Source organism: Aethalodelphis obliquidens, unplaced genomic scaffold (assembly GCF_003676395.1).
Source record: "Aethalodelphis obliquidens isolate GAN/ISIS:26980383/991018 unplaced genomic scaffold, ASM367639v1 scaffold51, whole genome shotgun sequence".
In the NCBI taxonomy this organism is placed as follows: domain Eukaryota; kingdom Metazoa; phylum Chordata; class Mammalia; order Artiodactyla; family Delphinidae; genus Aethalodelphis; species Aethalodelphis obliquidens.
In genome coordinates this window covers 9,704,119-9,726,777 of record NW_020837995.1, presented here as the reverse complement: position 1 = coordinate 9,726,777, position 22,659 = coordinate 9,704,119, and the positions used below count along the sequence as shown (strand labels likewise).

General features: G+C 39.6%; 1 protein-coding gene across 1 annotated transcript in view; it reads left to right on the top strand.

Moving 5' to 3' along the window:
• The first annotated feature begins 254 nt into the window (after nt 1–254).
• Nucleotides 255–22,659, top strand: part of EHD4 (EH domain containing 4) — an 89,480-nt gene continuing 67,075 nt past the window's right edge. Inside the window, exon 1 of the mRNA XM_027083994.1 lies at nt 255–613. Coding sequence (XP_026939795.1) covers nt 378–613 — 236 coding nt within the window. The 5' untranslated portion in view covers nt 255–377. The remainder of the gene's footprint in view (nt 614–22,659) is intronic.

The window sequence follows — 22,659 nt, the reverse complement described above, 5'->3', positions numbered from 1 at the left end:
GGAAGCCGACGCCACCTGGCCAGAGTGCGCTGGTGGTTTCGAGAAACACCCTCTTCCCCTCCCAGTCCTCCAGAGGGCTCCGTCATCAATAATTCATTAAGAACCTCCTCTCCATTGGTTGGCCCCTCCACCCGCGCTGGTAGCAGCCCAATGAGGAAGGACTTGAGAGAGCCCTTCTGAATAGTGAACGAGCTCTCGTGACGTAGATACTGGGGATTGGCTGAGACGGTGCGAGGCGGGGCCAGCTCGGGCGGTGGCTAGGGCGGCCTGGGCAGCTCAGTGCGAGCTGGGGAGGGTCGAGTCCGGAGTGGGGACAGTTCGCTGGACCTGCACTGAGAGGGCGAGCGAGGGGTGCGGACGGGCGGACCGGCGGCAGGATGTTTAGCTGGTTGGGGCGGCAGGCGGGCGGGCGCGAACGAGCGGGCGGCGCGGACGCGGTGCAGACGGTGACGGGCGGCCTGCGCTCGCTCTACCTGCGCAAGGTGCTGCCGCTGGAGGAGGCGTACCGCTTCCACGAGTTCCACTCGCCCGCGCTGGAGGACGCCGACTTTGAGAACAAGCCCATGATCCTGCTGGTGGGCCAGTACAGCACGGGCAAGACCACGTTCATCAGGTAACCCTCCCCGCCCGCTCCTCACCCCTGCCTGCGAACCTGTCCCCACCACCTAGGTGGAGGCGGTCCTCCCCACGTGTGTGCTCGTTGTCACCAGCCTCCCGCCTCCCTCGGGCTTCCTGCAGCTCACACTTCCCCTTGGAGGAACCCCGTCTCCGCTGCTTCCTCCTTCAGTATCGGCGTGACCTCAGGTTCCCCGTCCGAGCGCGGTGCCCGGGTGTCCGAAGCCCCAAGCGGGGCGCGGCCGACAAAGTAGGGGCTCGCTCTCCCTACGCAGCCAGGAGGGTCCTCGAAACCTCCCCCCGCCCCTGTCTGCGTACTCCGAGCCCTCCTTCTTTGCTTTTGGAAAGGCACTCCTCTGGCTGGCATTATCTTGACACCCTAGCCTGGGAACCCGGGGAAGGGAGGGAAAGCGAGGTTATAATAAGCACCTTCTTGATGAGCTAGTGAGGGCTACGGCTGGAAATGGGGACGGAGGTGTGGGGTAACAGAATGTGTTATTGAGTCAAAGTTGGAAAGTTAAGCCCCTAGCACAGTGCCCCGCGAATAACTATTTGTTGTATGAATGAAAGAAAGGAAGAAAGAAAGAACGAACGGCAACAGTAGAGGGTATTGCCCACTCCCCCTTCCCTTGCGGTCCTTGCACGCCGCCTCCACCACAGAGTTCGGAGGACAGGGTAGAGAGGCCGCCTTCATTCAGCTCTTGCACAGCCTCCCTTTACCGTGCGTTAGGAAGTTAGCTGTGTGTAGCCGCCGCACCAGCGGATGCCCAGTGGAACTAAGGGGGAGTGTCATATTACTATTCGTTAGTTTCCATTTCTTAGGTGGGTCAGTCCCTCCTCCCTCACCCTTGACAGCTGAAAATATTGTCATGCTCGCTGTGTCTCCAAAAGCAAACAGTTACTGTGCATGCTTTGACATTCAGATCGTATAGCTCCTTCCTAGTGATTTTTGATGGGAAATCATTTACATTGTAACAGATAGCTTTTTGAAGAGGCTATTTTACTTTTAAAGCAGCTGGCATATTAAGACTCACTTTCTTTGGTTAGGAGACTTGTTTTCCTGGGTTAAACTGTGTCAGTTGAAACAAAGTAATCATTTAAGGTTTTGATCCAGGGTTTTGGAAATTGTAACAGTCTCTTCATCATTGATGTTCAACAGGTGTTCAGCAAACTGCATTGGTATTTGGATACATGCCATTTCTATTAAGTAGTGACCTCTTTTTCTCCCTTCCAGTGACCTAAATAGTTCCCACAAATAGAGTAGTTGTCACTACAGAAAATATAGGCCTGCAGATACACTATGAATGAATTCAGTAAAACAAATACACTATATTGAAATATAGTTCTAGGCAGTAAATCGAATGTGAAGGAAGATGGAAGAAAATAATTTTAAATTGCTCTATTTGGTGCTTATTAGTAAGCTGAAAACAATATTAAATATGTCACCTAAGACACTCAAAATGAACCGTAGAAATATTACAGTAACTGATACCTTGAAAGATGAGGCACAATACATTTAAGGTCTCAGTAATACTAACCAGTTTTTAAGTATGTAGGACAATGAAGTATTATGACCAAGTGGTACAAGAGTGGTAGGTGGACTTTTTTTTTGAAATATACAAATAAAGGATAAGAAGGTAAGCATTGTTATAATAGTCTCAGACATTAGCAGTGGCATGTTCACAGCACCCTGAGTAGTTCCTCCCATCTGTCCTTGCCATGAGAGCTTTATTGTGTGATTAGGGAGCCATGGTTGATACTATGTCAACCCGGATGTGATGAGGCACTCTCTCTGCTCCCACAGCCTGGATAGTAAGCAAGCCAAAGGCAGGAGAACAAACCCACAGGAACATGAATCGATCTTTTTTTCAGTTTACTGTTTTTCTGTTTCATCATTTGGGGGGAGCTTTGTGGAATAGCTAAGCATAGTTTAAAGATGGATTTTGAGGTCTGGCAACTCCATCCAAATGAACTACTTCTCAGGAGGCACTGGAGCCCCATGTGCAACACCAGGGTGAGGGAGGAGTCACCTTATCAGGAAGTCACTTGCTCTTGAGACCTTCCCTAACGACAAAGTGACTTTATTGTTAGGCAGCAGGCACAAAAGTGGACCTGTGAGGTAGACAGGGTAGAAGAAAATCAGGGTAGACAGGAAGGTTGGTGAGCATCGGAGACGGGAGTTTGGTTTCAGAGTGGAGCTAGGAGGAAAAGATGTAGCTTCTGGGAGGAAAGCCCCAAACAAAAGGGCAGCTGCCCTCTAGAGTCCTGCACTGGAACTGGGGGCCAGAGGTGTTGGCCCAGGGTGCTGATAGTCCTGGAACATGCCTGCATCCGTGGCTGTCTTTTCTCAGTGCCTGGGTGGTTTGCTTCTAGCCAGTGAGCACTGGAAGCTCATACTTGACTATGGGGTGCACCTATCTGCATAGTCAGAGATTCTTATCTACCTGGCTTCCTGCATATCCCAAGAGGTCACTGGTAACACAGAACCTTCACTGATATGGAGGGAAACTTCTCTCCTTGTAAAGCCACTCAGCAAGACCTTTGATGTACATTCCACACCCTTGATGAAACCTTACTCTTGCTTCCTTTTGTCCCATAACTGGGATGAACTAAGAGCCCCACTGAAACATGGTGAGCCAGGACATTCACCAAGAGTGAAGAAATTAAGTGTGTGCTGTGTTCTAATGAAGAGGTCTCCTAAATGGGGTGGATGGAGAACCTGAGTGTCAAGAAGTTGTGCTCATTCCTGCATGGAAGATCACCATGAAGGACTCAAGTGTGAGGAGGAGGATGGATAGAAGGAGAGTCTTGGTGGACTCTCCTCACATGGGTCACAAAGCTGGCCCAGAACTTCAGGAGATGTTTGTCAAAGTCTTTTGGAGGTAGAAACAAACAGCCTATTGTCTCGTTGACAGTTTTATTTCTCAGAAGACAGAGGATGCAATGGGAGGAACTGTTGGTGCTCTGCCTCTGACCAGCAGGAAAGAACTGACCAGAGAAGGAGAAGAGATGGGCACGGGGGAAGTGGCCATGTCATGGTAGACTCTTTAACAGCCAAGGAAGGCTGGATATTGGGTTCAGCCAGGCTTATGTCCAAAACCTGAGGAAAACAGATTTCGGAGATTCCCCCAGAAAAGTCCCTGGGCCCAGGTGCTATGAAGGAAGACATTTCCCCTGAGAGGATGTGAGGTTCACCAGAAATCCATTCAAACCACACAACTGCAGCTTCTGGTTTTGTTGTGTTTTTTTTTGCGGTACGCAGGCCTCTCACTGTTGTGGCCTCTCCCGTTGCGGAGCACAGGCTCCGGACACGCAGGCTCAGCGGCCATGGCTCACAGGCACAGCCGCTCCGCGGTATGTGGGATCCTCCCGGACCGGGGCACGAACCCGTGTCCCCTGCATCTGCAGGTGGACTCTCAACCACTGTGCCACCAGGGAAGCCCACAACTTCTGATTTTTAAGAGCTCCACTTTCTCTCTTCCTCCTACACCCTGTCCTGTTCTCTCAAAAAATTTATTCTAATAAGGAAAAAAAAAAGGAAGTCACTCAGGAAGCTATATAGGCTTTTAAAGGGTAGAGACCAAGGAAATTCGGCAAGAAAAAGAAACAGAAGGCATGTAGATTGGAAAGGAAGAAGTAAAACCATCTCTATTCACAGAGGACATGATCCTGTATGTAGAAAAATCCTAAAGATTTAGGAAAAGCCTTAAAAAACTCTTAAAACTAACAAGTTCAGCAAGATGTCAGGATATAAGATTAATATACAGAATCAATTATATTTCTATACACTAGCAATGAACAATCTGAAAATGAAATTAAGAAAATTCCATTTATAATAGCACCTTAAAAAATAAAGTACTTAGGAATAAATTTAACAAAAATAATGTAAAACTTATGCACTGAAAACTATAAAACTTTGTTGAAAGAAATTAAAGAAAGCCTTAAAAAAAAAAAAAGAAAGACATTCCATGTTCATGGATTGGAAAACTTAATATTTTTAGAATGGCAGAAGTACTCAAAGTGACCTGCAGATTCACGGCAATCCCTAGCAAAATCCCAGTTGCCTTCTTTACAGAAATTGACAAGCTGATCCTAAAATTCACATGGAAGTGTAAGGGATCCAGAATAGCCAAAACAATCTTGAAAAAAAAATTGCATTTCTCATACTTCTGATTTCAAAACTTACCACAAAGCTACAGTAAACAAGACAGTGTGATACTAGCTAAAGATAAACATATAGATCAACTGAATAGAATTGAGAGTCCAGAAATAAACCCATACATCTATGATAAATTTGTTTTTACAAGGGTTCCAAGACAATTCAATGGGGGAAAATATTCTTTTTAACAAATGATGGTGGGACAACTGGATATCCACACTGCAAAAAAGAATAGGAAGTGACTTCTAATGGGTACAGCGTTTCTTTTTGGGTGATAAAAATGTTTTGAAATTAGATAGTGGTATTAGTTTCACAACTCTGTGAGTATACTAAAAACCACAGAATTGTGCCTTTTAAAAGTGTGAATTTTATGGTATATGAATTATATCTCGATAAAAAATATAAAACAATGCAGTCTTTCAGTATTAAGCATCCTGTGATTTATTTACTTTCTATAAATTCTGCAGTTAGTGCTAGTCAGGTAATTTCTGCATTTGTGTACAATAATTTAAAATAAAAATGGATGCCAGAAAGAAAACGAATGAAAAAAAAAGTGGGAATAAGCTGAAAGAACACAAGGACAGAAGGAACTAAGGAGTAGACCCGAGAAAAAAGGAGTACAAATAGCCATTGCACCATCCCTACGCTTGTTCCCTTGTATGGTCTTGTCAGTGTATAAAGGTACATTCTTCATAACACTCAAGTTAGTAAAATCAAGGTATGATGGTTTCCTATAAAATGCTTGAAAAAGTAATTATGCTTTAAAACTTTATTAAATATAGCATTAATAGGGGAAAAGGGAGCAGGGGTTCTACACACCAGGGTGAAAACAAGGTTTATGGACAGTACAAAGCACTAAGAAGCTGGAGTGAGTGGGCTGAGAGGGCAAAAATGCCTCAGACAATAAAAAAGCCTTTTTAGGTATGATTAGAACAAGAAAAAGAATCAGGAAGTGATAGGCTCACTGCTTGGAACTCTTGCTATAATGTTAACAGAAAGCAGAACTACTCAGCTATTATTTTGCTTCCTCCTTTTCTCTCAAAGAAAATGCTCCAGGGATGGTAAAGGGAGCCCAGCCATGTTTGAGAGGGACTCAAACCCAGACTGCGAGGAGCTCTCCAGGGCCTGGCACAGGCAAGACCGAGTAAATACCCGGTTGGATAGATAGATGGGAGGCCCTTATAGGACGAACTTGCAGTTGTGCTCTAAGAACTGTGTTTGGTGATTTGTAAGAAATTATGAAGAATATGCAAAGTATCAGAAAATTGGAAGCAGACAAACGTCCCAGTTTTCAAAAATGGGGGGAAATAGATTTTGTTTAAGGACAAAGCTCTGCTCCATTCCTTTGATAGGCTCTAGACTCAGTTATTAAAGAGAAGTGAAGGCACTCACTAGGAGGCAGTCTGGTTAGTGGTCCAGTGGTTAAGACTTCACCTTCCAATGCAGGGGGTGCGGGTTTGATCCCTGGTCAGGGAGCTAAGATCCCACATGCCTTGGGGCCAAAAAAACAAAACATAAAACAGAAGCAATATTGTAACAAATTCAGTAAAGACTTCAAAACTAAATGGTCCGCATCAAAAATAATCTTAAAAAGTTCCTTTAGGGAAACACTGTGGGTCCAATTGAGTGGTTCTCACCCCCATTGAAGTGCTGGACCCCTGAAAATCATAGTAGTGTGTGTCAGGTACCATACCTTTTACAGATCTCTCCGAGATACTGAAATATTTAATTTTCACCAAACAATAGACTTTATTTACAATATACAGTATAAGATCATACCTACACAGCCTAGTGTTTCTTTACTCAAATACTATTGATTTCAGGGATGGGTCCAGCTATCACAGACTATGGAGAAGAATCAAACTGTGAGGGCTCTGGGTGACAAGAGCTGTGACACTAAAGCACAGTTTGGGATGGGAGCATAGGAGGGACCCTTCCTGCAGGTTTGGATGTTGGAAAAGGCCTCCCTGAGGATACAGCCTAAAAGCTGAACCCTACGGAATGAGCCAGAATTCGCTGCCCCAAGGAGACGGGGAAGGGAAAGTGAGAAAGTGTCAATGATAAGGCCCAGGTTTGGGTAACCGGGTAGGTGGTTGAGCTGTCCGCTGAGATGGGGACACAAGAGGAGGAAGAGTAGGGGCATACTTACGAGTTTAGATTTAAGCCTGTGCGTACGTGGACACCCAGGTGTAGAGTCCGTGAGGGGTCAGACATATGGGTCTGGAATGGGAGGAAGAGGAGCTTGTGGAGACGCTGGGGGAAATGTCACCAGGTAGGTGGAGTAATGCCAGGGGAGGATGATGGTTCAGAGCCATCTTAGGGCTGTTTTGCTTGCAAGTGACAGCAATTCAACTAAAAAAATCTTAAGTAAAAAGGTATACCTTAGCCCATAGAATGTACATCACCAAGAGTGAACCCTGATGTAAACTGTGGACTCTTGGTGATAATGCTGTGTCAAGGTGGGTTCATCAGTTGTGATAAGCGCACCACTCTATTGGGGGATGTTGATGATGGGGGAGGCGATGCATATGTCTAGGCAGGGGGTGTGTGGGAAACCTCTGTATTGTCCACTCAATTTTGCTGTGAACGTAAAACCGCTCTAAAAAATAAAATCTGTTAAAAAAAAAAAGGTATACCTTTTCTCACAAAACTGTTTGAACCAGGCTGTGCTGGCTTCAGGCCTGGCCTAGGACCCCACGTGGTGCCATCAGGACTCGCTGTCTCAGCTCTGCTGCCTTCCTCACGCTGGCTTCCTTCTCAGGCAGTTCCTCGTGGGGTGGGCAGACCCTCTCTAATTCCAGACTCACATTCTGCCGGCTCAGCAACCCCAGTAGGAAAAAAGAGAACCCCTTTCCCCGTAGTTTCACGCAAAGTCTCAGGTTTGAGTTTTATTGACTCAACTTTGGCCGTCTGCCCATCCTTGCACCAGTCTCGAGCCAGGGGAATGAAGTACCCGTGCCTGGAGTGGGGTGGTCAGCCCCCAAACCTCACGGACTAAGGGTGGGGAGAGGCAGCTTCTCAGGGCACGGCTATCAGATAGGGGAAATGGACGCTAGACAGGTGAAACAGAAGACGACCCCTACAAAAGCCAGGGAACGAGGGCTGGGTGGTCAGCAGCATCAGCTGCCTTGGGGAAACGGAACCAGTGGATTAGCCACCAGGAGCCAGGATGACCTTGGTAAGAGTCAGTAGGTGGTGGTGATGGAAGCCAGGTGGCAGAGGGTTGAGGAATGAGTGGGAGGTGAAGCGTCAAATATAGAAAACTCTCAGCAGCTGGGCACTGAAGGCGAGGAATCGTGCCCTGGTCACAGGCATTCCGGAGGTTTGGTTGATGAGCATGGCCTCAGCAGAGTTAGAAGTTGATGGAAGGGGCCCGTGGAGGGGGAGCGGCTGGCATTTCAGAAGCCCAAGAGGAGGCAGGACTTGGAGCAAGGATTCTGGGTGGGGGGGGGGGGCGGTACCGGCCAGGTTGAGTGTGGCATTGGCAGCATCAGTCAGCTCGGCGAGACGCCGTAGGTTGGCCTCTCATCCACTCATTACATTGTCTACCTGACAAAGGGCAGCGGTACCCGAGGATTAGGAGAAGTGACATCTAGAAGCTTACTTCTAAAAGGCATTCAATGTACTTTTCAAAACCTTGGAAAATTGTGAACTAGAGAGCTGTGGTTCCTGGATCTGTCTGTGGGTCAGGATCACCAGGACACCTTCGGAAACAGATTCCAGGGCTTCATCCCAGACCTTATGAATTGGAATCTCTGTGGATGAGACTGAGAAATCTGTTTTTGTTTTTATAAACTATATCTCAAGGTGATTCTTAGGCAGCCTCCCCCAGGAAACATTAGAGGGCCGTTGCTATATGAATATTCAGTTGATGGAATCATGACACTAGAACCATCAAGCCTGAAGAGAGAGGCTCACTGTAGTGGACCTTCCATGGCATATGGTCCAAGCTCCATCTGTTCACATTTTTAGCAGATGACGTAGAAGAAGACATAGAAGTCATGATTACAAAACTGGGGATTATGCAATAAATGCAGTTTAATAAACAGCCTTTTTCACTTAATACGATATGATGCATTTTTTCTGGTGTCATTAAGTAATCTTCAAAAATAATGTTTGCATCATATTCTATCATAAAGCTTGGAACATTGTTTTTAATATTTTTCCCAGTTTTTAATTGAAATATAATTGATTTACAATGTGTTAATTTCTTTTTTTTTGATTTTGATATGTTTTTATTTCAATCCCAATATTCAAGTTGGAAAATCCAGTGAGTTTTTTTTCTTTTAATATTTATTTATTTATGGCTGTGTTGGGTCTTTTTTTTTTTAATTCAAACAGAAAGTCACAAAAATTATAATCATCCTCATCAGTACACTCAGTCCCATGTAAGTAATTTTTTTTAATCTTGATCTTTTGTTAGCACTTTTATGAATTCATCAGTTTTCCATTAGAATTCTGAAAATGCTCATTCATTCAGTTCAGCAGTATAGTCAGTTACCAGAAACCTGTACTTGTCGGAGTCTTTTCCATGAATTCCCTGAAGATGAAACCCTTTTATAGGAACATTTTTGCAAAAGCATCAGAGTACACCCAGAACTGTCTGTAAATGACAAAAGACTTAAAAATGACCACAGTTAAAGATTTGATGAAAGTTCATAATAATGTAATTGACAAGGAAATTTAGTTATTTCTGAGATATACATTTTAAAGTAATTAGAATTATGACATAACATTATACCAGAACATATAAGATTTTTTGAAATTTCATGTAATGTCTGAAACAGTTATATTAACATATTTCCATACAAATAACCCAAAGAAAGTTTAGTATTAGTTGTTTTTTTGGTTTGTTTGTTTGTTTATACTGCAGGTTCTTATTAGTCATCAATTTTATACACATCAGTGTATACATGTCAATCCCAATCACCCAATTCAGCACACTACCCACCGCGGTTTTCCCCCCTTGGTGTCCATACGTTTGTTCTCTACATCTGTGTCTCAACTTCTGCCCTGCAAACCGGTTCATCTGTACCATTTTTCTAGGTTCCACATACATGCGTTAATATACGATATTTGTTTTTCTCTTTCTGACTTACTTCACTCCCTCTGACAGTCTCTAGATCCATCCGTGTCTCAACAAATGACTCAATTTCGTTCCTTTTTATGGCTGAGTAATATTCCATTGTATATATGCACCACATCTTCTTTATCCATTCGTCTGTCGATGGGCATTTAGGTTGCTTCCGTGATCTGGCTATTGTAAAGAGTGCTGCAATGAACATTGGGGTGCATGTGTCTTTTTGAATTATGGTTTTCTCTGGTTATATGCCCAGTAGTGGGATTGCTGGGTCGTATGGTAATTCTATTTTTAGTTTTTTAAGGAACTTCCATACTGTTCTCCATAGTGGCCATATCAATTTATATTCCCACCAACAGTGCAAGAGGGTTCCCTTTTCTCCACACCCTCTCCAGCATTTGTTGTTTGTAGATTTTCTGATGATGCCCATTCTAACTGGTGTGAGGTGATACCTTATTGTAGTTTTGATTTGCATTTCTCTAATAATTAGCGATGTTGAGCAGCTTTTCATGTGCTTCTTGGCCATCTGTATGTCTTCTTTGGAGAAATGTCTATTTAGGTCTTCTGCCCATTTTTGGATTGGGTTGTTTGTTTCTTTAATATTGAGCTGCATGAGCTGTTTATATATTTTGGAGATTAATCCTTTGTTGATTCGTCTGCAAATATTTTCTCCCATTCTGAGGGTTGTCTTTTCGTCTTGTTTATGGTTTCCTTTGCTGTGCAAAAGCTTTGAAGTTTCATTAGGTCCCATTTGTTTATTTTTGTTTTTATTTCCATTACTCTAGGAGGTGGATCAATAAAGATCTTGCTGTGATTTATGTCAAAGAGTGTTCTTCCTATGTTTTCCTCTAAGAGTTTTATAGTGTCCGGTCTTACATTTAGGTCTCTAATCCATTTTGAGTTTATTTTTGTGTATGGTGTTAGGGAGTGTTCTAACTTCATTCTTTTACATGTAGCTGTCCACTTTTCCCAGCACCACTTATTGAAGACACTGTCTTTTCTCCATTGTATATCTTTGTCTCCTTTGTCATAGATTAGTTGAACATAGGTGCATGGGTTTATCTCTGGGCTTTCTATCTTGTTCCATTGATCTATGTTTCTATTTTTGTGCCAGTACCATATTGTCTTGATTACTGTAGCTTTGTGGTATAGTCTGAAGTCAGGGAGTCTGATTCTTACAGCTCCGTTTTTTTACTTCAAGACTGCTTTGGCTATTTGGGGTCTTTTGTGTCTCCATACAAATTTTAAGATTATTTGTTCCAGTTCCGTAAAAAATGCCATTGGTAATTTGATAGGGATTGCATTGAATCTGTAGATTGCTTTTGGGTAGTATAGTCATTTTCACAATATTGATTCTTCCAATTCAAGAACGTGGTATATCTCTCCAGCTGTTGGTATCATCTTTAATTTCTTTCATCAGTGTCTTATAGTTTTCTGCATACAGGTCTTTTGTCTCCCTAGGTAGGTTTATTCCTAGGTATTTTATTCTTTCTGTTGCAATGGTAAATGAGAGTGTTTCCATAATTTCTCTTTCAGATATTTCATCATTAGTGTATAGGAATGCAAGAGATTTCTGTGCATTAATTTTGTATACTGCAACTTAACCAAATTCATTGATTAGCTCTAGTAGTTTTCTGGTGGCATTTTTAGGATTCTCTTTGTATAGTATCATGTCATCTGCAAGGAGTGACAGTTTTACTTTTTCATTTCCAATTTGTATTCCTTTTCTTTCTTTTTCTTCTCTGCCGTGGCTAGAACTTCCAAAACTATGTTGAATAATAGTGGTGAGAGTGGATATCCTTGTCTTGTTCCTGATCTTAGAGGAATGCTTTCAGTTTTTCACCATTGAGAATGATGTTTGCTGTGGGTTTGTCGTATATGGCCTTTATTATGTTGAGGTAGGTTCCCTCTATGCCCACGTTCTGGAGAGTTTTTTTCATAAATGGGTGTTGAATTTTGTCATAAGCTTTTTCTGCATCTATTGAGATGATCATATGGTTTTTATTCTTCAATTTGTTAATATGGTGTATCACATCGATTGATTTGCATATATTGAAGAATCCTTGCATCCGTGGGATAAATCCCACTTGATGATGGTGTATGATCCTATTAATGTGTTGTTGGATTCTGTTTGCTGGTATTTTGTTGAGGATTTTTGCATCTATATTCATCAGTGATATTGATCTGTAATTTTCTTTTTTTGTAGTATCTTTGTCTGTTTTGGTATCAGGGTGATGGTGGCCTCATAGAATGAGTTTGGGAGTGTTCCTGCCTCTGCAATTTTTTGGAAGAGTTTGAGAAGAGTGGGTGTTAGCTCTCCTCTAAATGTTTGATAGAATTCACCTGTGAAGCCATCTGGTCCTGGACTTTTGTTTGTTGGAAGATTTTTAATCACAGTTTCAATTTCATTACTTGTGAATGGTCTGTTCATATTTTCTGTGTCTTCCGGGTTCAGTACTGGAAAGTTATACCTTTCTAAGAATTTGTGCATTTCTTCCAAGTTGTCCATTTTATTGGCATAGAGTTGCTTGTAGTAGTCTCTTAGGATGCTTTGTATTTCTGTGGTGTCTGTCGTAACTTCTCCTTTTTCATTTCTAATTTTATTGATTTGAGTCCTCTCCCTCTTTTTCTTGATGAGTCTGGCTAATGGTTTATCAATTCTGTTTATCTTCTCAAAGAACCAGCTTTTAGTTTTATTGATCTTTGCTATTGTTTTCTTTGTTTCTATTTCATTTATTTCTGCTCTGATCTTTATGATTTCTTTCCTTCTTCTAACTTTGGGTTTTGTTTGTTCTTCTTTCTCTGGTTCCTTTAGGTGTAATGTTAGATTGTTTACTTGAGATTTTTCTTGTTTCTTGAGGTAGGCTTGTATAGCTATAAACTTCCCTCTTAGAATTGCTTTTGCTGTATCCCATAGGTTTTGGATCATCGTGTTTTCATTGTCATTTTTCTCTAGGTAGTTTTTGATTTCCTCTTTGATTTCTTCAGTGATGTCTTGGTTATTTAGTAACGTATTTTTAGCCTCCATGTGTTTGTGTTTTTTTCCCTGTAATTCATGTCTAATCTCATAGCATTATGGTCAGAACATATGCTTGATATGATTTCAATTTTCTCAAATTTACTGAGGCTTGAGTTGTGGCCCAAGATGTGATCTATCCTGGAGAATGTTCTGTGAGCCCTTGAGAAGAAAGTGTAATCTGCTGTTTTTTGATGGAACGTCCTATAAATATCAAATCTATCTGGTCTATTGTGTCATTTAAAGCTTCTGTGTCCTTATTTATTTTCATTTTGGATGATCTGTCCATTGGTGTAAGTGATGATCTGTCCATAGGTGTTAAGTCCCCCACTGTTATTGTGTTACTGTCAATTTCCTCTTTTATAGCTGTTAGCAGTTGCCTTATGTATTGAGGTGCTCCTATGTTGGGTGCATATATATTTATAATTGTTATATCTTCTTCTTGGATTGATCCCTTGATCATTATGGACTGTCCTTTCTTGTCTCTTGTAACATTCTTTATTTTAAAGTCTTTTTTATCTGATATGAGTATAGCTGCTCAAGCTTTCTTTTGATTTCCATTTGCATGGAATATATTTTTCCATCCCTCACTTTCAGTCTGTATGTGTCCCTAGGTCTGAAGTGAGTCTCTTATAGACAGCACATATATGGGTGTTGTTTTTGTATCCATTCAGCAAGCCTGTGTCTTTTGCTTGGAGCATTTAATCCATTCACGTTTAAGGTAATTATCAATATGTATGTTCCTATGACCATTTTCTTAATTGTTTTGGGTTTGTTTTTGTAGGTCCTTTTCTTCTCTTGTGTTTCCCACTTAGAGAAGTTCTTTTAGCATTTGTTGTAGAGCTGGTTTGGTGGTGCTGAATTCTCTTAGCTTTTGCTTGTCTGTAACGCTTTTGATTTCTCCATTGAATCTGAATGAGATTCTTGCCAGGTAGAGCAGTCTTGGTTGTAGCTTCTTCCCTTTCATCATTTTAAGTATATCATGCCACTCCCTTCTGGCTTGTAGAGTTTCTGCTGAGAAATCAGCTGTTAACCTTATGGGAGTTCCCTTGTATGTTATTTGTCATTTTTCCCTTGCTGCTTTCAATAATTTTTCTTTGTCTTTAATTTTTGCCAATTTGATTACTATGTGTCTCGGTGTGTTTCTCCTTGGGTTTATCCTGTATGGGACTCTCTGTGCTTCCTGGACTTGGGTGGCTATTTCCTTTCCCATGTTATGGAAGTTTTTGACTATAATCTCTTCAAATATTTTCTCAGGTTCTTTCTCTCTGTCTTCTCTTTCTGGGACCCCTATAATGCGAATGTTGTTGCGTTTAATGTTGTTCCAGAGGTCTCTTAGGTTGTCTTCATTTCTTTTCATTCTTTGTTCTTTATTCTGTTCCGCAGCAGTGAGTTCCACCATTGTGTCTTCCAGGTCACTTATCTGTTCTTCTGCTTCAGTTATTCTGCTATTGATTCCTTCTAATGTAGTTTTCATTTCAGTTACAATGTGTTAATTTCTGCTGTACAGCAAAGTGATTCAGTTATACATATATATACATTCTTTTTTATATTCTTTTCCATTATAGTTTATTGTAGGATACTGAATATAGTTCTCTGTGCTGTACAGTAGGACCTTGTTGTTTATCCATTCCACATATAATACCTTACATCTGCTAACCCCAACCTCCCACTCCATCCCTTCCCCAAACCCCTCCCCCTTGGCAGCCACAAGTCCATTCTCTATGTCTGTGAGTCTCTTTCTGTTTCAAAGATAGGTTCATTTGTGTCATATTTTAGATTCCACATATAAGTGATATCATATGGTATCTGCCTTTCTCTGACTTCACTTAGTATGATAATCTCTAGCTGCATCCATGTTGCTGCAAATAGCATTATTTGATTTTGGCTGAGTAGTATTCCATTGTATATATGTACCACATCTTCTTTATCCATTCATCTGTCGATGGACATTTAGGTTGTTTCGTGTCTTGGCTGTTGTGAATAGTGGTGCTGTGAACATGGGGGTGCGTGTATCTTTTTGGATTAAAGTCTTGTCTGGGAATATGCCCAGGAGAGGGATTGCTGGATCATATGGTAATTCTATTTTTAGTTTTCTGAGGAACCAGCATACTGTTTTCCACAGTGGCTGTACCAACTTACATTCCCACGAACAGTGTAGAAGTGTTCCCTTTTCTCAGCATCCTGTCCATCATTTGTTATTTGTAGAGTTTTTAATGATGGCCGTTCTGACCGGTGTGAGGTGGTACCTCATGTAGTTTTGACTTGCATTTCTCTAATAATTAGTGATGTTGAGAATCTTTTCATATGCCTACTGGCCATTTGTATTTCTTCTTTGGAGAAATGTCTATTTAGGTGTTGCCCATTTTTCAATTGGGTTGTTTGTTTTTTGTTGTTGAGTCATATGAGCTGTTTGTATATTTTGGAAATTAAGCCTTTGTCAGTTGCATCACTTGGAAATATTTTCTCCCATTCCGTAGGTTGTCTTTTTGTTTTTTTATGGTTACCTTTGTTGTGCAAAAGCTTATAAATTTGATTAGGTCCCATTTGTTTATTTTTGTTTTTATTTCTATGGCCTTGGGAGACTGACACAAGAAAACACTGGTACAATTTATGTCAGAGAATTGTTGCCTATGCTCTCTTCTAGGAGTTTTATGGTGTCATGTCTTATGTTTAAGTCTTTAAGTCATTTTGAGTTTATTTTTGTATTTGGTGAGAGAGTGTGTTCTAACTTCATCAGATTTACATGCGGCTATCCAACTTTACCAACAGCACTTGCTGAAGAGACTGTCTTTTTCCCGTTTTATATTCTTGCCTCCTTTGTCAAAGATTAATTGACTGTAGGTGTTTGGGTTTATTTCTGGGCTCTCTATTCTGTTCCATTGACCCCTAAGTCTGTTTTTGTTCTAATACCACGCTGTTTTGATTACTGTAGCTTTGTAGTATTGTCTGAAGTCTAGGAGGGTTATGACTGCTGCTTTGTTCTTTTTCTTCAAGATTGCTTTTGGCAATTCAAGATTGCTTTGATTTTATGGTTCCATATAAATTTTAGGATTTGTTCTAGTTCTGTGAAAAATGTCATGGGTAATTTGATAGGGATCACATTAAATCTGCATGGGTAGTATGTCATTTTAACAATATTTGTTCTTCCAATCCAAGAGCATTGTGTATCTTTCCATTTCTTTGAATCATCTTCAGTTTCCTTTATTAATGTTTTGTAGTTCTCAGCAGATGTCTTTCACCTCCTTGGTCCAGTTTATTCCTAAGTATTTTATTTTGGGGGGCACGATTTTGAAAGGTTTTTTTTTTTTACATTCCCTTTCTGATATTTCATTACTATTGTAAAGAAATACAACTGATTTCTATAGGAACATTGTTTTTAATTTTATGCTGTTATGCCTAATATTGCAATGAATACTCTTGGCTATAAATCTTAGTATATCTAGCTTTTTTCTTAGAATAGCTGTCTGAGCATGAATTACTGCATCAGAAGTTATGAATATTTTTCAAGTTTATATATACTCATTTTTATACTAATTAATTTAATTAATTTATTTTTGGCTGCATTGGGTCTTGGTTGCAGCACACAGGCTTTCTCTAGTTGCAGCGAGCAGGGCCTCCTTTTCGTTGCAGTGCAAGGGCTTCTCATTGTGGTGGCTTCTCTTGTTGTGGAGCATGGGCTCTAGGCACGCAGGCTTCAGTAGTTGTGCACAAGCTCAGTAGCTGTGGCTTGCGGGCTCTAGAGTGCAGGCTCAGTTGTTGTGGCACACGGGCTTAGGTGCTCTGCAGCATGTGGGATCTTCCCAGACCAGGGCTTGAATCCGTGACCCCTGCATTGGCAGGCGGTTTCTTAACTACTGTGCCACCAGGGAAGTCCCTATATATACTCTTGACAAATGTACTTTGTGTGTGTGTGTGTGTGTGTGTGTGTGTGTGTGTGTATGCTGTATATATTAAATATATATATACACACACACAAAGGAGTGTACGTGTGTGTATATATGTTCCTATTCAGAAAAGTTATTTCAAATTAGACTCCCATTAGGGAGTCTAATATAAGGATTATTATTTCATTAAACCATTGATAAAACTAAGTATTACTATTAAAAACAAATAAATATGATAGGAAAAAGTTTCTTTTTTTTAATCTAGTGAAGCTGAACTCATAAAATATATAGCCAACATCTGTATTTTTTTGTGAATTGTATATGAACTTGGACAAATTTTCATTTGGAGTATTAATCTTTATCTTGCAGATATTTAAATATTTTACTCAATAATGGCTGTCAGTCCTTTGTCATAGTTATTATAAGTTTTTTTTTCCAGTTTGAGGTTTGCTTTTTTAATTTTTATGATAATTTTTGACGTGCAGAAATATGTAACATTTGTGGTCAAATCTAGCATTTTTTTCCTCCATAGAAGATGTCTTTTATCTCTCTTATGCCTAGAAAATCCTTGTTTATCCTAAGATTTAGAAAATATTCACCTGTATTTTCTTTTTTTAAATAGATTTTTAAAAATATTTAACTCTTTAATCCACTTGGAAGTAAAATCTGTTTTGAAAGTATTCTTGTTTTGGTTTTTTATTTTTTAACCTTGTTTATGGAATAATCCTATATATTCTTTTCCATTTTGGTTTATCCCAGGAGATTGGTTATAGTTCCCTGTGCTATACAGTAGGACCTTGGTGTTTATCCATTCTAAATGTAATAGTTTGCATCTACCAATCCCAAACTCCCAGTCCATCTCTCTCCCCCCACCCTACCGCCCCCTTGGCAACCGCAAGTCTGATCTCTGTCTGTAGGTCTATTTCTGTTTTGTAGATAAGTTCATTTGTGCCATATTTTAGATTCCACATATAAGTGATATCATATGGTATTTGTCTTTCTCTTTCTGACATACTTCACTTAGTATAATAATGTCTAGTTGCATCCATGTTGCTGCAAATGGCATTATTTCATTCTTTTTATGGCTTAGTAGTATTCCATTATATATATGTACCGTATCTTCTTTATCCATTCATCTGTCAGTGGACATTTAGGTTGTTTCCATGTTTTGGCTATTGTGAATAGTGGTGCTATTAACATAGGGGTGCATGTATCTTTTTGAATTATGATTTTGTCCAGGAATATGCCCAGGAGTAGGAGTGCTAGATCATATGGTAATTCTACTTCTAGTTTTTTGAGTAACTGCCATACTGTTTTCCATAGTGGCTGTACCAACTTACATTCCCACCAACAGTATAGGAGGGTTCCCTTTTCTCCATACCCTCTCCAGCTTTTGTTATTTGTAGACTTTTTAATGATGGCCATTCTGACTGGTGTGAGGTGATACCTTATCATAGTTTTAATTTGCATTTCTCTAATAATTAGTGATGTTGAGCATCTTTTCATGTGCCTATTGGCCATCTGTATGTTTTCTTTGGAGAAATGTCTATTAAGGTCTTCTGCCTATCTTTCAGTTGAGTTGGGTGTTTTTTTGTTGTTGAGTTGTATGAGCTGTTTGTGTATTTTGGAGATTAAGCCCTTGTCAGTCACATCATTTGCAAATGTTTTCTCCCATTCCTAGGTTGTCTTTTTGTTTTCATTTTTGTTTTAATGATTTCCTTTGTTGTGCAAAAGCTTGTAAGTTTGATTAGGTCCCATTAGTTTATTTTTTTTATTTCTATTGCCTTGGGAGACTGATCTAAGAAAACATTGGTACAATTTATGTCAGAGAATGTTTTGCCTATGCTCTCTTCTGGGAGTTTTATGGTGTCATGTTTTATGTTTAAGTCTATAAGCCATTTTGAGTTTATTTTTGTGCATGCTGTGAGGTTGTGTTCTAACTTCGTCAGATTTACAAGCAGCTGTCCAACTTTCCTAGCAACACTTGCTGAAGAGACTTTTTCCCGTTTTATATTCTTGCCTCGTTTTTTGAAGATGAATTGACTGTAGGTGTGTAGGTTTATTTCTGGGCTCTCTATTCTGTTCCATTGATCCGTATGTCTATTTTTGTACCAATACCGCACTGTTTTGTTTATTGTAGCTTTGTAGTATTGTCTGAAGTCTGGGAGAGTTATGCCTCCTGCTTTGTTTTCTCCCCCCCCTCAGGACTGCTTTGGCAATATGGTTTATATGGTTCCATATAAATTTTTTGATTATTCTAGTTTTGTGAAAAATGTCATGGGTAATTTGATAAGGATTGCATTAAATCTGTAGATTCCTTTGGGTAGCATAGCCATTTTAACAATATTAATTCTTCCAATCCAAGAGCATGGTATATCTTTCCATTTCTTTGAATCCTCTTTAATTTCCTTTATTAATGTTTTATAGTTCTCAGCATATAAGTCTTTCACCTCCTTGGTCAGGTTTATTCCTAGGTATTTTGTGTATGTGTGTGTGTGTGTGTGTATGTGTGTGATTTTTAAAAGGTATTGTTTTTTTACATTCCCTTTCTGATATTTCATTGTTAGTGTAAAGAAATGCAGTCAATTTCTGAATGTTAATCTTGTATATCCTGCTACTTGGCTAAATTCATTTATTAGATCTAGTAGTTTTTGGGTGGAGTCCTTAGGGTTTTCTATATACAGTATCATGTCATCTGCATATAGTGACAATTTCACCTCTTCCCTTCCAATTCGGATACCTTTTTATTTCTTTTTCTTGTCTAACTGTTGTGGCTAGGACTTCCAATACTATGTCAAATAGAAGTGGTGAGGGTGGGCATCCTTGTCTTGTTTCAGATTTTAGCGGGAAGACTTTCGGCTTTTCACCATTGAGTATTATATTGGCTGTGGGTTGTCATAAATGGCTTTTATTATGTGAGATGTGTTCCCTCTTTACCCACTTTGGTGAGAGTTTTTATCATGAATCAATGTTGAGTTTTTTCAAATGCTTTTTCTGCATCTATTGAGATGATCGTGTGGTTTTTGACTTTTATTTATGTGGTGTATCACATTGATTGATTTGTGTATGTTGAGCCATCCTTGTGAACTTGGGATGAATCCCACCTTGGTTGTGGTGTATGACCTTTTTTATGTGTTGTTGGATTTGTTTTGCTAATATTTTGTTGAGAATTTTTGCATCTATATTCATCAAAGATATTGGCATGTAATTTTCTTTTTTGGTGTTATCTTTGCTGATTTTGGTATCACGGTGATGGTGGCTTCATAGAATGTCTTTGAGAGTGTTCCCTCATCTTCAGTCTTTTGGAAGAGTTTGAAAATAATCAATATAAGTTCTTTGTGTGTTTGGTAGAATTCATTCATGAAGCCATCTGGTCTTGGACTATTTTTTTAAATATAAATTTATTTATTTATTTTTGGCTGTGTTGGGTCTTCGTTGCTACACACAGGCTTTCTCTAGTTGTGGTGAGTGGGGGCTACTCTTCATTGCAGTGCATGGGCTTCTTATTGTGGTAGCTTCTCTTGTTGTGGAGCATAGGCTCTAGGCACATGGGCTTCAGTAGTTGTGGCACGTGGGCTCTAGAGCACAGGCCCAGTAGTTGTGGCACACAGGCTTAGTTGCTCTGCGGCATGTGGGATCTTCCTGGACCAGGGCTTGAACCCATGTCCCATGTATTGGCAGGCGGATCATTAACCTCTGCACCACCAGGGAAGTGCCTGGTCTTGCACTTTTGCTTGTAGGGAGTTTTTTTTTAATTACAGATTTGATTTTACTTTTAGTGGTCAGTCTATTCAAATCATCTATTTCTTCTTGATTCCCTTTTGATGGGCTGTGTATTTCTAGAAAGTTGTCCATTTCTTCTAGGCTGTCAAATTTGTTGGCATATAATTGTGCATGGTATTCTCTTATGGTGTTTTGTATTTCTCCGGTATCAGTTAAGATTTCTCCTTTTTCATTTCTTATTTTGTTTATTTGGGTTCTTTCTCTTTCCTTGGTGAGCCTGGCCAGAGGTTTATCCATTTTGTTTACCCTTTCAAAGAACCAGGTCTTGGTTTATTGGCTTTTTATGTTGTTTTTTAAATCTCAATTTTATTTATTTCTTCCATGATTTTTATTATTTCCTTCCTTCTGCTGACTTTAGGTTTTGTTTGTTCTTCTTTTTCTAATTCTTTTAGGTGGTAGTTTAAGTTGTTTATTTGAGATTTTTCTCATTTTGTGAGGCAGGCCTGTGTCACTATGAACTTCCCTCTAAGAACTGCTTTTGCAGTATCCCATAGATTTTGTATGGCTGTGTTTTCATTGTCATTTGTCTCAAGGTATTTTTTTAATTTCCTTTTTGATTTCTTCGTTGACCCATCGTTTTTTTTAGTAACATGTTGTTCAGTCTCCATGTAGTCGTTTTTTTTCTCATTTCTTTTCCCATGGTTGATTCCTAGTTTCAGGTCATTGTGGTCAGAGAAGATGCTTGAAATAATTTCTGTACTCTTAAATTCATTGAGGTTAGTTTTGTGCCTTAGTATGTGGTCAGTCCTAGAGAATGTTCCATGTGCGCTTGAAAAGAATGTGTATTCTGTTTTTTGGGGACGTAATGTGCTGTAAATATCAATTAAGTCTAACTGTTCTATTGTATCATTTAGGATCTCTGTTGCCTTATTGATTTTCTTCTAGACGATCTGTCCATTGATGTGAGTGAGGTGTTAAAGTTTCCTACTATTACTGTATTCCCATCAATTTATGTCTGTTAGTATTTGTTTTATGTATTTGGGTGCTCCTATATTACGTGCATATATGTTGATGAGTATAAAATCCTCTTGTATTGATCTTTTTATCATTACATAGTGCCCTTCTTTATCTTTCTTTATAGCCTTTGTTTTAAAGTCCTTGTTTTCTGATATGAGTATTGCAACTCCTGTTTTCTTGTCATTTCTGTTTGCATGAAATATCTTTTTCTATCCCCTCACTTTCAATCTATGTGTGCCCTTTGCCCTAGGGTGGGTCTCTTACAGGCAGCATATCGTAGGCTCTTGTTTTTTTAATCCAGTCTGCCATTTTATGTCTTTTGATTGGAGCATTCAGTCCATTGACATTTAAGGTAATTATTGATGCACACATATTGCCGTTTGAAACCTTGTTTTCCAGTTGATTGTTTCTTCTTTGTTCCTTTCTTTTTGTGGTTTATTTCCTTTTATTTTATGGTTGTGTCCTCTTCTTTTTGTGAATCTATTGTGTTTTTAATTTGTAGTTGCCCTGCTTTTCAAGTATGTTAACCCCTTCCTCTATCTGCTTGCTTTAGACGGATAGTCATATGGGCTCAAACACATGCTTAAAAAAAAAAAATCTGCATTTTCTTACTCTCCTTCTCCACATTTTATGATTTTGATGTCCTTTTTTACATCTTCATGTTTATCCTTTTGATGTTCTTTGTGTTTATCATCGCTTTCACAAATAGGTTTTTTTTTCTTTCTTTTTGATCTGTATACTGGCTAATTTAAGTGATTTACTTTCCAGTTGTGATTTCCTCCTTCCTATATCTTCTTGCTCCTTTTCTATTTAGAGAAGACCTTTCAATATTTCTTTTAGGATAGGTTTAGTATTGCTGTATTCTTTTAGTTTTTGCTTGTCTGAGAAATTCTTTATTTCTCCTTCTATTTTAAATGATAATCTTGCTGGGTGGAGTATTCTAGGTCACATGTTTTTCCCTTTCAAGACTTTGAGTATATTTTGCCACTCCCTTCTGGCCTGCAGTGTTTCTGTAGAGAAATCAGCAGATAGCCATATGGGTGTTCCCTTGTAATTAACTCTTTGTTTTTCTCTTGCTGCCATTAGAATCCTCTCTTTATCTTTAATTTTTGCCATTTTTATTATAATATGTCTTAGTGTAGGTCTGTTTGGGTTCATCTTG